At 39.8% G+C, this 16,817-nt stretch overlaps 1 protein-coding gene and 1 long non-coding RNA gene across 12 annotated transcripts in view; one reads left to right on the top strand and one right to left on the bottom strand.

The window, feature by feature from the left end:
* Positions 1 to 16,817, bottom strand: part of LOC149269490 (uncharacterized) — a 178,296-nt gene that overhangs the window by 69,948 nt on the left and 91,531 nt on the right. The window lies entirely within an intron of this gene.
* SMC5 (structural maintenance of chromosomes 5) overlaps positions 1 to 16,817 on the top strand; it is a 54,647-nt gene that overhangs the window by 24,909 nt on the left and 12,921 nt on the right. For 6 of the 11 annotated variants that reach the window (XM_089466641.1, XM_089466643.1, XM_089466645.1 and 3 more), the window contains one exon: positions 16,132 to 16,258. The exons of 1 other annotated variant lie outside the window; for it this stretch is intronic. In XM_089466641.1, coding sequence (XP_089322767.1) covers positions 16,132 to 16,258 — 127 coding nt within the window. Of the gene's footprint in view, positions 1 to 6,858; positions 7,023 to 16,131; positions 16,259 to 16,344; positions 16,751 to 16,817 lie in introns of those variants that run through there. 4 more of the 11 variants (XR_016269660.1, XR_016269661.1, XM_089466649.1 and 1 more) reach the window with 4 other exon arrangements.

Genomic DNA, 16,817 nt, shown 5'->3' with positions numbered 1-16,817 from the left:
CTAATAAAACTGCGCGTGGCCCCGGTGTCGATCGTGGCGGTCATCCTTTGACCCCCGACCACCACCGTCGCGACTATTTTCCACTCCTTTACTCGGAGCGGGTACCTCTCTTCGTCTCCAGTATCTAATCTCCTGGCCATTTCCCGCGCTGCCCTGTTCGCAACACTCCTTCGCAGTCCGGCCTCGCTGTCCACAGTGTCGGCAGAATAACACTGGCGCATTACGACATTCTCCTGCAAAGTGTCCAGGTTGTGCACATCGGTAACAGACCCGATTCGCCCTGGGTCCAGCATCCTGAGCCATCACCCGGTTGGTCGCCTCCGCTGAAGGTATCGTCGCCGGCGTCTCCTTCTGCCCCCGGCCTGTCCTCCAGAACGGGCATCAGGTGCCTTCGCGCGGAAAGGGTTGTCCTGCCGCGCCTCCGCTGGCTTGGGCCAGGCAGTCTCCACCGTTGTCCTCCTCTCTAGTTCCCTCTGCTGATTCCACACGTTTTCGAATTCTGCAGCCATCTGTGTCAACTGTGTAAGGGACGAAACATCGTGCCTCCGTACGTATAGCCTATATTCCGGGGATGCGTTTTCGTAGGCCCTGTTTAACTCTTGGGCCGGGCTGTATCTAGCCTGACGGATTAATAAACGCAGCTCGATTAAGTAATCCTTGAAGGGTTCCCCTCTCGCTGCCGGCGCGCTCGAATCTGGTCCTCCAGACGCTCGAAGTATTTGGGAGGTAAGAAGTCCAGGAACTCTTTCTTGAACTCCTACCAGGGAACGTCTCTTAGCCCACTGGTTAGGAACCACTTGGCCGCCTTGTCTACCAACACCTCGCTTAGCGCCCTGGGCATCCGGTCGAGTTCGATTCCATATGTTATCGTCCGCTCCTCCAGAATTTCAATAAAACTGAGGGGGTCCGACCGTCCTTCGTATCTCATCCCCCATTTTCGAACCTGCTCAGCTACGTTCCACGGCGGGTGCCTTTCCGGCGGTGAAGAGAAAACAGGAATCCGACGATCTGCCTTCGGTGCGAGCACCTTGTCTTCGTCGCCAAAACAGAATTCCCGCGGCCTCTCATCCCTCCGGCTACCAGTCGTACCGATCGCCGTGGGTACGCTCAGCTTCAGCGACGCTGTCGAGAGGGGGTCGCGTTCTTGAGCTTTCCGTAGATCCGGCTCTGACTTCTGATAGGCGCGGCCGCCCATGCTCGTCGCTGCGCTTGGTTCTTTTGCGAAACGCGCCTCCCACTCAACTATCCTCCCTCTCACTTCCGCCGAATAGTTGCCGCCCGGGATGAACGACGACAATCTCTTTCTTAGATCCTCCACGCGGCTCTCGTCTTCGAGGCCGAGATCCTGTGCTACAGCTATCAATTCCTCTTTACAGCGCTGGTAGACCCAGCCGATGCTTAGTCCCGAACTGTGGGATGTTCCTCCTTCCATTCTTGATGCATGGATACTCTGCTTCCTTGTTCGCTTATACTAATCTTCCCTAGTTGTTTGGCTTACTCAATTTTTATCCACTAATTCTATATTTCGCTCATTTAATCTAGTTTTCTTTTCTTTGTTCTTTTCTTCCTTTTTATACCCTGAACCCCTTTGAAACTGGGAAATCAGGGTATAATGGTTTTGTGAAAAGTATGTAACAGGTAGAAGGAATCATCGCAGACCCCATAAAGTATATATATTCTTGATCAGGACGACGAGCTGAGTCGATATAGCCCTGTCCGTCTGTCCGTCCGTCCGACCGTATGAGAAAGAGGATCTCAGAAGATATCAGAGCTAGAGAGCTGAAATTTGGCATGCATACTCGTGTATACCATAGGCAGTACAAGTTTATCATATTTTTTCGATAACTCATCCGATAACTTTTTTATCGAGAATAATCGAAAAATCTACATTGTTTTTTCAGCCTAATTTGAACACTTTTAGACCTGAAGTCTTCAAATTTGCGTTGTATATAAAGTTCATCGATACAAAGATTTTGTAATTTACAGATTTTGGATACCACGCATTTCAAGTACTAGAGACTTGTGCTTTGGAATGTACACACATTTTAGCCATATGATTACGCTCTGAAAGTTTTATTAAGATAGTATGTCTACAAAAGAAATTAACAAATAAATTCTCATAATATTGCCCACATTGCAGCGCAGCCTAAGCGCAGTCGCTGCTTAATGCGCAGTTAGCAGAGCGCCGGCTTATGCGTGCTTGTGGATGCATGGTGAAATTAATAGGTGTGACCCAAAGATTCTAGCATATTTTAGAATAATTACGGTTTGACAACATCTATCAGCACGAAATTTTTTTTGTTAGGTATGGCCACACTATTTAAAAAGGAAATAGGTAAATCTTCCAAAAAAATTTATTTGCTAAAAAGTTTTGACTGTTATACATTCTCTATCTCAAAATTGACCTGGACACATTAATAGGTGTGCTAAACTAAACAAAAAATTATTAAAATATTAAAGACTTTTTGCGTAAGCAAAGGTAGTATTTTTATTGAATATAATTTGATTGAAGCATCAAAATTTGCATTTGCCACATTTAAATAAAATTAGATGGGTCGTGGAGTTCACTGCAGTGCTGAAGAGAGAAATCTCGTTCTCAAACTTCGTGAAGAGGGTAAAACTTATAAATGCATTGCCTCACTAACGGGACGATCGGAGAACTTCGTTACAAATGCTCTAAAACTAAAGAAAGATAAAAAGAAGCCGGGTGCCCGAAGGAAAACTACCGTAAGAGAGGATTCCCGGATAGTCACCTTGGCTAAAAGAGCCCCTTTTAAGTCTTCGAGAGCGATTGCCATCGAAATGGGCAATGCTGTATCGGCACGAACTATTCGTCGTCGGCTATAAAGCTCGAATCTACCTGGGAGAGTTACTCGCAGGGTTTCTCTATTGGGTAAATCAAATATTCGGATGAGGCTTAATTTTGATCAAACTCACAAGGCCTGGTGTGGTTTAGAGGGAGAGCATGAATGGAGGAACATTCTCTGGAGTGATGAAACAAAAAAAAATTTCTTTAAGAATGACTCAAATATAAATGTTCGAAGACCTAAAGGCAAAGAATTGGATCCCAGATATATAAAAAAAGTGCTTAACCAAGCACGGAGGAGGCGGCATAATGGTTTGGGACTGTTTTTCATTTCATAATGGACAGATTCCTGTAAAAGGAACTATTGAGTAGTGTTATGCTACCATATGCCCACGACAACATACATCTAAAATAGAAATTCCAACAGGATAACGATCCTAAATAGGATTCCCCAGTAGTTAAGGATTGGTTTCATGAAAATATAATTGAAGTTTATGAGTGGCCAAGTATGTCAAAATTATGCTAAAAATAATTCTTTTTATACCCTGAACCCATTTTCAATGGGAAATCAGGGTATAATAGTTTTGTTGAAATGTATGTAACAGGCAGAAGGAGGCGTGGCAGACCCCACAAAGTATATATATTCTTGATCAGGGCGACGAGCTGAGTTGATTTGGCCCTGTCCGTCTGTCTTTTATTGCTAGAGTCTAAAAATTTTTAATGTATGCTTATATGCAATTTATACAATTTCGGTTTTTGTTAAAATTTACCCCCACCTCTAAATTCACCCCCTCACCCTCACTTTTGTAAAAAGCGTATTTCAAATATTAGAGACTTGTGCTTTGGCAATTACATGCATATTCATGTTATAATTCTAATCTGAAAGATTCATGAAGATCGTACGTCCACAAAAAAAGTTGTTAAACAATTAAGTTCTCAGTAAGCGCACACTGCATCCCATGCGTGTTTATGCGTGGGTGCTTGTGTGTGTATGTGTTTGTGTGTGTGTGTGTGTTTGTGTATGTGTATGTTTTTTATACCCTGAACCCATTTTCAATGGGAAATCAGGGTATAATGGTTTTGTTGAAATGTATGTAACAGGCAGAAGGAGGCGTGGCAGACCCCACAAAGTATATATATTCTTGATCAGGGCGACGAGCTGAGTTGATTTGGCCCTGTCCGTCTGTCTGTCCGTCTGTCCGTCTGTCCGTCCGTCCGTCTGTCCGTCTGTCCGTCTGTCCGTATGTATGAACGCGTCGATTTCAGAAGATATAAGAGCTAGAGACTTCAAATTTTTTTTAGAATGTCCGTAATTACAGCGCGCATATCAAGTTTATCATTAAAAATCGATAACTCATCCCGATCTTTTTTTATCGATAAAAAACCTTATCGAAAACCAGTTATAAAATTATATCTTCTACACCTTTATTGCTAGAGTCTCCAAATTTTTAATGTATGCTTACATGCAATTTATACAATTTCGGTTTTTGTCAAAATTAACCCCCCCACCTCTAAATTCACCCCCTCACCCTCACTTTTGTAAAAAGCGTATTTCAAATACTAGAGACTTGTGCTTTGGCAATTACATGCATATTCATGTTATAATCATAATCTGAAAGTTTCATTAAGATCGTACGTCCATAAAAAAAGTTATTAAACTATTAAGTTCTCATAGTAAGCGCACACTGCAGCCCATGCGTGTTTATGCGTGGGTGCTTGTGTGGGTATGTGTTTGTGTATGTGTGTGTGTATGTGTGTGTGTATGCGTTTGTGTGTGTATGCGTGTGTGTGTGTGTATGTGTGTCTGTATGCGTGTGTGTGTATGTGTGCCTGTGTGTGCGTACGTGCCTGTGTGTGTGTGTGTGCGTGTTTCTTGTGTAAGCTGAAAGACGCGAAAAATTATTGAAATATCTATTGCTCCAAGGGTTCAGGGGATCTCGTAGTCGAGCAGTCTCGACTAGAGCTTTCTTACTTGTTTTATATTCGTTTATTGACAATCTTTATAATACAAGTTGCAAGTTGCGTGGTGGCTAGGATAGTGCGCTATGCTTGCGGGACGGCCGTAAAGCATTGCTTCGCAAGCACTGTGCTCTACCTTAGCCTGGGACAGCTCGTCTTCTCATTCGCTCGACTCTGCTGAGCTCCATCATCACTGTGGCCGCGAAGGTGCTTGTTAGTTCCCAAGCTTCCTCCGATTCCAGCATGGCGTTGACTAAGTTGTCCGCTCTGATGGAGCGGCCCACTGCCTCTTCCAGACGACGCCTCTCCTCCAGGAACCGTCCACATTCGAAAAGAATGTGGTTGGCGTCTTCCACATGCCCTCGCTCGCACCAGGGGCACTCGTCAGATTCCTCGTGGCCAAAGCGCTTCAAATAGCTCCGAAAGCATCCATGTCCAGAGAGGATCTGCGTAAGGTAGAAGTTTACCTCGCCGTGTTTACGGTTGACTCATGGTTCAAGCTCCGGGATGAGCTTGTGCGTCCACCGCCCTTTAGCTGAGATATTCCACTTTCTTTGCCATCGTGCAATGCTGTTCACCCTGATAGCGTTGAGTCGCGCAGGCGCGTGCGAATTCCGCTCCACGGCTTCGGCGACCAAGTACTCCAATGGTACCATACCAGCTATGACGAGCGCCGCGTCATCGGAGATAGTCCTGAAAGCGCAGCTGACTCTGATTGCGCTCAGTCTGTAGATCGCGCAAATGCCCCGGCTCTAGCTCGGCGTTGCCATCGCTCTTGCCCATATTGGCGCATCATAGAGGATGACGGACCTAATGACGCTCATTAGAAGTAGACGTCGTTGCTGTTTAGGTACCCGCGTGTTAAACATGATTCTCGAGAGAGCTCTACAAGAATCAGCTGCCTTTTTATGCACATACTCTAAGTGCTCGCGAAAAGTTAATCTTGTGTCTATCATGACACCAAGATACTTTATCGCCCTCTTTGACGTAATGGTAACGCTGCCGATCTTTATATTGGCAGTTTCCACTCTTTTGCGACTGCTGACTAGGACACCTTCAGTTTTATGTGCCGCTAGCTCGAGCCCAGCTCCAGTCAACCAGCTTCGTATGCGATTGATACTTACACTGCACATATCCTCTGTATCTTTGAGTTCCTTTCCTATGTGTGTGTGTGTATGCGTTTGTGTATGTATGTGTGTGTGTGTGTGTGTGTGTGTGTGTGTATGTGTGTGTATGTATGTGTGTGTATGTATGCCTGTGTGTGCGTGCGTGTGTGTGTGTTTGTGTGTGTGTGCGTGTTTCTTGTGTAAGCTGAAAGACGCGAAAAATTATTGAAATAGCTATTGCTCCAAGGGTTCAGGGGATCTCGTAGTCGAGCAGTCTCGACTAGAGCTTTCTTACTTGTTATACCCTGAACCCATTGAAAATGGGAAATCAGGGAATAATGGTTTTGTTGAAATGTATGTAACAGGCAGAAGGAGGCGTGGCAGATCAGGGCGACGAGCTGAGTCGATTCTTAGAATCACATCAGCAGTTAGTTTCGTTTGGTTTTGGTAGATGGCGCTGCAGCAGTGAATCTATTTTTGCCAGCGCCACTTGTAGAAGTGAGGTGGCGTAGTGTGTTAGCTGCATGACGCTCGATCGAGAAGTCGCGGTTCGAATCCCGATCGGTGCAACTGATATCAACTTTTTAATTGTTTCAAAATATTTTCATATATTATATTAAAAGAGTTTGGTATTTTATTTATATTTTCAAATACATCGAAATTGAAATTTCAGCCATACTAAATGGGCATTTTTATTTGTTGGGTTCAGGGTAGTATCTAGTCGAGCACTCTCGACTAGAGTTTTCTTACTTGTTGGCACCTGATTTTGGTAGAAACCGCCTTGATTCGGGTATTGAGTTGTTTGCCTAAACCGAGATGAAGCGTCAACGTCCATAGGTTGTGATGGCTCTTGTTTTATATTCGGGCTATTGTTTTGGGATTTTTATTTGTAAAATGGAGTTTTTACTTGGTTTGGGGTACTTTCTACAGTGGGCTGCCTTTGCTGTCTCTGTTCCTGACGCTGAGCTCTTTCTTCATTATTCCTAGCAAAACTACTAGCGAATTGGAAGCGTTCATGATTAGATTCAACTTCCTGTGCAAGTGCCAGTGCTGATGGCAAATCTTTTGGGAGATTTCTTTGTGCCTGAAATGAAGACTCTCAATGCATCTGCTCTGTATTTTTCGTTTAGAGAAGCAGCCAAAGTGGAATCGTAAGTCATAATTGTTTTGTTTATGAGTAATGTTAATTTCTTTTTAATTTCCTCATAATATTGGGCTATTGTCAGGGTTCCCTGACGTAGAACGGACAACTCTTGCTCGATTATATAAATGGGGCGTTTATCGGCGTATGTATAGTCAAGTCTATTGATAATTGCTTTAAATTCAGTGGAGTGTCGTATGAAGACAGTACCATATCAGCAGGGCCTTTGATTTTATTCCTAATTTATTCCTAATGCTTTGAGCTTCTTACATAATTTTCAAAGATTTTATATGCAGTGTATGCGGCTTTCCGCCACGAAACATAAGTCTCGATTTTTCCCTCAAAGTCTGGTACTGATTTTACTATGTCCAGTGTTTCGTCACATTTAATACCTACAATAATTTCCGCATCTTTAAACAATGTAACCTCGGGTACGGACAGTGTTACGTTTCTAAACTCGTTTCTCATTTCCTCCATTTTTCTTTCAAATACTTGCGCTTGATTTTCTAATGCACTGTTTACTGCATACTCAAGCAGCGCTTTCAGATTTTCTTCACTCACTGCCATTCTATTTTTTGTTTGTTCTGGCACTAGTTTGTTTTTATACCCTGAACCCATTTTCAATGGGAAATCAGGGTATAATGGTTTTGTTGAAATGTATGTAACAGGCAGAAGGAGGCGTGGCAGACCCCACAAAGTATATATATTCTTGATCAGGGCGACGAGCTGAGTTGATTTGGCCCTGTTTGTCTGTCTGTCCGTCTGTCCGTATGTATGAACGCGTCGATTTCAGAAGATATAAGAGCTAGAGACTTCAATTTTTTTTAAATGTCCGTAATTAGAGCGCGCATATCAAGTTTATCAGTAAAAATCGATAACTCATCCCGATCTTTTTTTATCGATAAAAACCCTTATCGAAAACCAGTTATAAAATTATATCTTCTACACCTTTATTGCTATTTTATACTCATTCACGAAAGTAAATCAGTATATTGGTTTTGTGCAATGTCCGTCTTGCTGTCCGTCCGTCTGTCCGTCTGTCCGTCTGTCCGTATGAACGCAATCTATTTCGGCGCTATTGAAGCTAGAGACTTGAAATTTGGAACACATACTCGTGTATATCTCCGATTTATAAAGTGTTAAAACTTTCCCGATCCGCCCACTAGGGGCGTGGCAAATCGGAAAATACATTTTCCGATATACCAGAAATCATGTTAGTTAAAGAGCTAGAAAGCTGAAATTTGGTATGTAGGTCCGCGTCGACCACCCAAGATCACGAGCTATGGCGGATATATCCCCGCCCATTTGGGGCGTGGCAAATCGAATAAAACCGTATCTCCTAAAGTTGTAAACCTAGAATGCTGAAATTTTGCATGTCAGCTAATGTTATGATTCTATAAAGTCTAAAGACAAAATTATAAGTCTACGCCCGTTAGGGGCGTGGCAAATCGGACCTGAAGATATAGTTATTTTTTTAATTCTGCTATATTTTGGACACTATTGAAGCCAGAGATCTCAAATTTTGTATATATACTGGGGCTGGTCACCCAAGACCAAAAAGCTTTGTCGGATATAAGTCCGTCCACAGGGGGCGTGGCAAACCGCAAACATTTATATCTCCTAAAGTACAGTGCTTATCATAATTATAGCCCACCCAGCAACTTAAATTTTGAGCCAGTTTTAACAACATATTTAAGGGTTTTCAAAAATAAATTTTACAGCACTTTGTTCCAGTCTACAACATATTTAGTAGATTTTATTGAAATTTTTTTCAATTTATGGAAAACTAAGAAAAAACCGTTAACTTTTGCTCTGTGTTAGCATTTTTGCTTGCATTTTTGTGTATCATAATTATAGCCCACTGTCGCAAATTTGAGTTTATTAAGTGCGGAACAGACTTTTGTTTTACAGACATTGTAATTAAGTAAATTTAGATAGTTTTTAAGAGATGCCGCTTGGAAAACAATTATCTTATTATGAAAAGGGCCGTATTTTCTCACTTTTCGAGTCAGGAGAGTCTATTTCGAGTATTTTACGAATTTTGAGAAAAATTCAAAGTGTAATTAAAATTTTTTTGGATAACCCCGAAGAATAAGGATCAAGAAGACGTACTGGGTGAAAACCGTTACTAATTGCGCACGATAAGCCCAAAATTATTAAGAAAGCCAGCAACAACTTAACCGCTTGAACAGCTTTGGCCTCACATGTGGGCGAATCTATGTAAGCGATGACTGTTTGGCGAGTACTTAAGAGCTCAGGAATCATAAATAGGTCTAAACTGACCAAAGCATCCATGTTGCTAAGTCGATACAAGGTTGCTCGACTTCAATTTGCCGAAAGACATTCTGCGACCGATCTGACATACACGCGTTTAAATCATCGTCTTTTGGCTTACAGTATATTTATAAATTTTTACCCTAACAGGTCATATTTTCTGATGAGAAGAAGTTTAACCTGGATGGTCCTGATGGGTTTGATACTTATAAGCATGATTTGAGGAAGGATCCTATGTTTTTTTTTCAAGGACAGACATTGGAGGTTGCTCCGTCATGATTCGTAGTACATTTTTTTCATTTGGTACCTGGGAATTGAAGTTTGTAACGAACGGAATGAACAGTGAAGAGTATATTCAGGCTCTGGATAGTAGTCTTAATCCATATTTAAGGGAATTACGTGAAAAACCAATGGTTTTCCAACAGGATAATGCCAGATCCATGTGAACAGACGTACAAAGGAGTGTTTGGAGGAATTTCATGTTGATGTCCTTGACTGGCCAGAATGTTTTTCAGATCTCAGCCCGATAGAAAATGTCTGTGGTAATCTTGCAAGACGTGTGTATGCCACAAATCACCAATTGGAGACAGTTGGATATCTTAAAACGCAAATTCTAAATGAATGACAAAGTTTCGAAAAGGACCTTCTATTAAATTTAGTGGTTTCAATGATGAAGAGAATTTTCGAGTTGACTGAGGCAAATGGAGGCCGGACTATGTATTACATTTAGTTTTTCCATCAATCAGCAACGAATTTCGATCTTTTTTTACCAAAATATGAATATGGGCTATAATTTTGATACAGAAAATGATGATGTTTTTCTTAGTTTTTTACTTCTTTATAAGAAATCGTTATTAAATCGTTAATTTTAAGTGAAAAAGTCTTTTGTCATTCATAATTGAAATACTGAACTATAATTATAATTATGATAAGCACTGTATAATAGCTAGAGGCTTAAAATTTGGATAGTTGAGTTACTGGTAGCCTCCTCTATCGATTCCCCAAAAAATAATTTTTACTCCTCTTTAGGAGCGTGGCATATTGAAAAATACCCTGTAATTTTCACTTTTTTTTGAGAGTAAGCACTCAAACTTTGCAGTTAGGGTACCGTTACGCCCAGTTGGGGCGTGGCAAATCGGAAAAACATGTATATACTACAGTATTAGAGCGAAACTTAACTACTAAATTGTTGATGGGATGTGAATGAGTATTCCGCAGTCGGTAACGCCCGACTGCAACGTTCATACTTGTTAATGTATGCTTACATGCAATTTATACATTTTCGGTTTTTGTTAAAATTTACCCCCCACCCTTAAATTCACCCCCTCACCCTCACTTTTGTAAAAAGCGTATTTCAAATACTAGAGACTTGTGCTTTGGCAATTACATGCATATCCATGTTATAATCATAATCTGAAAGTTTCATGAAGATCGGACGTCCACAAAAAAAGTTATTAAGTTCTCATAGTAAGCGCTCACTGCCGCCCATGCGTGCTTATGCTTGTGTGTGTATATGTATGTAAATGTTTGTAAGGCTATTTGGGTATGCAGTTCATCTTCAGACTCGATATCCCTAACGAACCTAGTGCACTTTACAAATTTTACTTTCGGGTTGGAAGTGTATGGATGGAACACCTGTACGGTGGCTTCGAGATTCCTTTCTGTAAAAATTAGCTGTACATTGAATCTGTTAACTGCTGTTTCTAGTATAGACATGTCGAAACCCTGATCCTCTTCTTTAGAATGAATCGTTTGAGCTGCTAGGGATCTGTTGTCTTTATCATTCGTGGATTCAACTTCCATTAGGTTTATTTCTCTCTAATCCTACTCAAAAAGTCAGCGATGTTATTACCCTTTTATATATTTTTCCCTTTTATATATTCTATGTGGAAGTTGTACTCTCCCAGACTGATGAGCCATCTCTGCAGTCTTGGGCTTATGTCTTTGCCTGTATATTTAGCCATCAGCAATTTTAATGGTTGATGATCGCTCTCGAGGTTGAATTCTTTACAAAAACATATGGTCGAAAGTATTTTACGGCCCACACTATGGCTAGGAGCTCTTTCTCTATGGTTGAATAGTTACATTCGTGCTGATTTAACGTTCGGGATGCGTATGCGATTGGGTGACTTTCTTGAGAGAGGACTGCTCCCACCGTGATAGTGAACTTTCTAGAAAAATTTGGGTATCGTAGGACAGGACTATTTGTAACTAATGTTTTCAACTTTTCAAATGCTGCTATGTAGCTTGGGTCGTCGGTGTTGATTGTCATGTTTTTCTTCAGATATCTTGACATAGGGAATGCTATTTTTGCATAGTCCTTAACGAATTTTCTATAAAACTCTGTCATTCCTAGGAACGACTTGATCTGCTTTGCAGTTCGGCGTAATTTTAAGTTCTGAATAATGTTTACTTTATCTGGGTTCGGCTTGATGCCGTGAGTGGTCAAGATATGACCAAGGAATTGCGTTTCTTTGTTTAGAAAGTCACATTTATCTACTTGGATTTTTAAATTGGCATCTTTTAAAGTTTTGAATATTTTTCTTAATGTGGTCATATGTTCTTGAAGGGATGTGCTGAAGATTAGTATGTCGTCCATGTAGACGACGCAATTTTCGCCAATATAGTCTTTCAAGACTTCGTTCATAAGTCTCTGGAATGTCGATGGAGCATTTTTGAGTCCGAACGGCATTCTGATGAACTCGTAGTGACCTGACGGTGTTGAAAATGCTGTCTTTGGTCTGTCCTCCTCTTTATCGAGAATTTGATGAAAGCCTTTCGCTAAGTCGAGGGTTGTAAAATATTTTGATCTACCCAGTTTATCTAGCAAAGAATTAAGATTAGGAATTGGAAATCTGTCGTCGACCGTAAATTCATTCAATTTGCGGTAATCGATGACAATTCTGAATTTTTTTGACCCTGAATGATCGAGTTTTTTCTCAACGATCCATAAGGGGCTGTTATAGGGGGAATTACTTTCTTTTATAATATTCTGCTTAAGCATTTCTTGTATCTGTCTATTTATTTCTTTTTCGTGGATTTGGGGATATCTATATGTTTTAGAATATAAGGGCCTATCCACTGTAGAAATAATTTCGTGGGAGATTTGGTTTGTTGCCTCCTCCCGAAAAAATAGATCATCGGATTCCGCAAGTAGAGCTTCGACCGCTTGGCGTTCCTCGTCATTTAAATGTTCGAGGTTGAGACGGTCTCGTATATGATCTATGTTTATAGGTTGCAGAGCACAAGCGTTGTGCATTGATTCTGGATATTCGTAGTCTAAAAAATAGAATTTCTTGTCTAGTAATAGTACGTATCGTTCAGTATTATTTATTTGAGCTTTGAATGCTTTTAGAAAGTTTTGCCCTATTATTGCTGAGAAATTTTCGTTTGGGAAATCTATAAGTTTCCACTGAAGTGTTCCTAAGTAGGGAATTTCTTTGGGGAAAGGTGTGGTTACGGCGTATTTTACAATGTTAACACCGTTAAGAGTTTTATAAGAACAAGGTCTGGTGAGTTCAATTTTTGGGTACTGTTGTTCAAGAACTTTTGATTTTAAGATGCTTGTTGTTGCACCAGTGTCGATTAAGCATCTGATTTCCTGCTTTCCTATTGTCCATGTTATTATGGGTAAGTTTGCCCTAGGCAAGGTATCAAAAAATTTACTTCCTCTGCCTGATTTTCTTCCAAAGTTCCGATTTCCATAAGAGTGAAATCGTTCCTTTGGGTATCAACGCTCATATGGGACATTCTTGTTTGTCTTGAGCTATTGTTTTTGTTGTTATAATTTGGTCTAGGATTTTGGTTTTGGTTGGGTTGTGGTCTGTTATCTGGCTGTTGATTTGTTTGACCAGTGTTCTTGTTGTTATTAAGGGGCTGGCTGTTTTGACTTGGTCTGTTGTATGTGGTGTTGGTATTAGTGTTAGTCTTAGCTCTTGTGTTAATATTGGTGTTAGCGTTATTTTGCTTCTGGTGAGTGTTGTTAGTTGTTTTTCTATATCTCTGTGATATAGCCCTGGGATCATATAGTGTTTTAATGTTTTAATATTTTGTTTGTAGAGCATGCATGGGGTGTCTATTTTGTTTATTAATATATTCAACAAATCTCTATCTACTTTAACGTTTTCGTATATTGTAGGTTTTAGTTCATCAAACATGTATATTTTATTTATTTCACATTTTGCTTTTTCGAATTCTAAGAACAGCTCTCTTAAACTACTTACTTTAATTAATCAGCATCTGTCGAACACATCCTCGTAAGTCGTCTTCGGCCGCATTTGCTTCATTATTTTCGTCTTCATCTGCTCCCAAGATGGTTCCATCCCTAACTGTCTGATGTAATCTGCTGCTGCTCCCGAGACCTTTTCGTTGGCGACGATGCTGGTGCCGAATTGAATTAACAGCTCGTTTCCCTGGCATACCGTCATGAGGAATTCAACGGATCTAATGAAGGCCAACACATCATATTGATCATCCAGTTGTCGTAGTTGGCGAAATCGCTGGATAATATCTTTGCTCGACAACCACTGGTTTGGTTGTTGTTGTTCATATTGTTGTCGGAGTAGGTTTAGCGCTGCTTCTTGCTGGAGTATGATTCCTCTTAAATTTTGAAGTTCCTCTTCCATAATTGTACTTTCGATTCTACGATTTTCGTCGAATTTATGGATAATGTTTTTGTTCTTTGAGTACCTTGGGTACATAAAATTGTCACTTTGTTGAGTTAATTGTTAACTCACGAATCAGTTTGTTTATGCGAATTAGCTTTGGTTAAACAACGCAGCTTTCAATCCCTTTCTGCCGCTGTGCAGATTTCACCACGCGACCAGCAATGCCATTCACCTCGCGAACTTTCGAGCCGTACAGTTGTATTGCTGATCGCGCTCCCGTCCACTAATTTGAATTTCTGCTTATGTCCTAAAAACTAACTGCTATAACACGTACGACTACTTATTAACTACTTAGCTCTATTTTATTCGACTTATAGCCTAACTTACTCTTTACCAAAATATGACTTCATAATTCAACTCATTATCTATGAACCAAAAATATAAATCGACGACTTCAATTGCGTCACTTCAAAATATAACAAGACCTAGTTCAACCGTTTCCACTTATTTACTACAAACTAAAATATAATTCCAAATTCAATCTCCTCTCTACTAAAAATGGGTATAATGTAAGGTGGGCAAATAGGCCATCTTACAGTTTTAAATTGAAGTCGAAAGTAATAAGTAATAATATTAATTATACCCTGAACCCATTTTCAATGGGAAATCAGGGTATAATGGTTTTGTTGAAATGTATGTAACAGGGAGAAGGAGGCGTGGCAGACCCCACAAAGTATATATATTCTTGATCAGGGCGACGAGCTGAGTTGATTTGGCCCTGTCCGTCTGTCTGTCCGTCTGTCCGTATGTATGAACGCGTCGATTTCAGAAGATATAAGAGCTAGAGACTTCAAATTTTTTTTAAAATGTCCGTAATTACAGCGCGCATATCAAGTTTATCATTAAAATTCGATAACTCATCCCGATCTTTTTTTATCGATAAAAAACCTTATCGAAAACCAGTTATAAAATTATATCGTCTACACCTTTACTGCTAGAGTCTCCAAATTTTTAATGTATGCTTATATGCAATTTATACAATTTCGGTTTTTGTTAAAATTTACCCCCCACCCTTAAATTCACCCCCTCACCCTCACTTTTGTAAAAAGCGTATTTCAAATACTAGAGACTTGTGCTTTGGCAATTACATGCATATCCCTGTTATAATCATAATCTGAAAGTTTCATGAAGATCGTACGTCCATAAAAAAAGTTATTAAACAATTAAGTTCTCATAGTAAGCGCACACTGCAGCCCATGCGTTTATGCGTGGGTGCTTGTGTGTGTATGTGTTTGTGTATGTGTGTGTGTATGTGTATGTGTGTGTGTATGCGTTTGTGTATGTATGCGTGTGTGTGTGTATGTGTGTCTATATGCGTGTGTGTGTATGTATGCCTGTGTGTGTGTGTGTGCGTGTTTCTTGTGTAAGCTGAAAGACGCGAAAAATTATTGAAATATCTATTGCTCCAAGGGTTCAGGGGATCTCGTAGTCGAGCAGTCTCGACTAGAGCTTTCTTACTTGTTTATCGATAAAAAACCTGATCGAAAACCAGTTATAAAATTATATCTTCTACACCTTTATTGCTAGAGTCTCCAAATTTTTAATGTATGCTTATATGCAATTTATACAATTTCGGTTTTTGTTATAATTTACCCCCCACTTCTAAATTCACCCCCTCACCCTCACTTTTGTAAAAAGCGTATTTCAAATACTAGAGACTTGTGCTTTGGCAATTACATGCATATCCATGTTATATATTCATGTTATAATCATAGTCTGAATTCATGAAGATCCTACGTCCATAAAAAAGTTATTAATCAATTAAGTTCTCATAGTAAGCGCACATTGCAGCCCATGCGTGTTTATGCGTGGGTGCTTGTGTGTGTATGTGTTTGTGTATGTGTGTGTGTATGCGTTTGTGTCTGTATGCGTGTGTGTGTATGTATGCCTGTGTGTGCGTAAGCTGTGTAAGCTGTGTAAGCTGAAAGACGCGAAAAATTATTGAAATATCTATTGCTCCAAGGGTTCAGGGGATCTCGTAGTCGAGCAGTCTCGACTAGAGCTTTCTTACTTGTTTTAACATTAATAATGTTGTTATTATATCTTCTTAAAATATGTATTTTAAGCTGAATACATGTATGAGAATGTTTGTATAAGCACGGTAATAAATGTAAAGATAAACAAGATAACATAGCGTTTGAAATATAAATCAAAGCAACATTTTATATTTTTTATTAGGTAATAAAAAGTACTCTGTGATGTCTTCCCGATACCGTTCTGACCTTATGCTTACTGAAAGTATAATAAAGAAAAAAAATCAGCTTATAAGTCTTGATTTAAAACAACTGAATTCTCTTAAGGAAAGGTAAGACTTACTTTATTTGTTTTTGTATTTAATCCATATTATTTTTTGATACATCTCGCGATTAAATCTCGATGCCTTTTATTTAGAATTGATACGAGCCCAAACCACCATTAATTCGAACAGCATGTGTTTTTTGCAGTGCGCAATGTTTAACACACTATATTATCAGTACTACTAAAGATAACACAAACCAATACATTTTGCCTTAAAGAGAATTCTATTCTCTTCACGATGAAAAAAAAAAATTGCTGGATTTCCAAAAACAACAACAATATGAGTAATTTATTCAAACGGTTAACTTAAAAGATAAGAAAAAATTGACCACTATTAATTCGAACGCTGCGTAAGCTTACATTTATCTCAAGAGAAAACCAGAACAAATGCAAGCAATGTAACTGAATCACTTTCTAGTTATAGTCTGCGAATAATATAGCAATACAGAATGCAAAAATTTTAAAATCTGTGCAAATCAGTGAAAGTTTAGCAACAATGGTAAGTCGTAAGACTATTTGCAACGAAATAAGAGCATTGATGGTGATCTACAATGAGACCCTGGACC

This window comes from Drosophila arizonae, chromosome 4, assembly GCF_054131065.1.
Source record: "Drosophila arizonae isolate 15081-1271.41 chromosome 4, UAZ_ARI_1.0, whole genome shotgun sequence".
NCBI lineage: Eukaryota > Metazoa > Arthropoda > Insecta > Diptera > Drosophilidae > Drosophila > Drosophila arizonae.
Note: the sequence above shows the minus strand (reverse complement) of the source record. Positions and strands in the feature narration are given on the sequence as shown.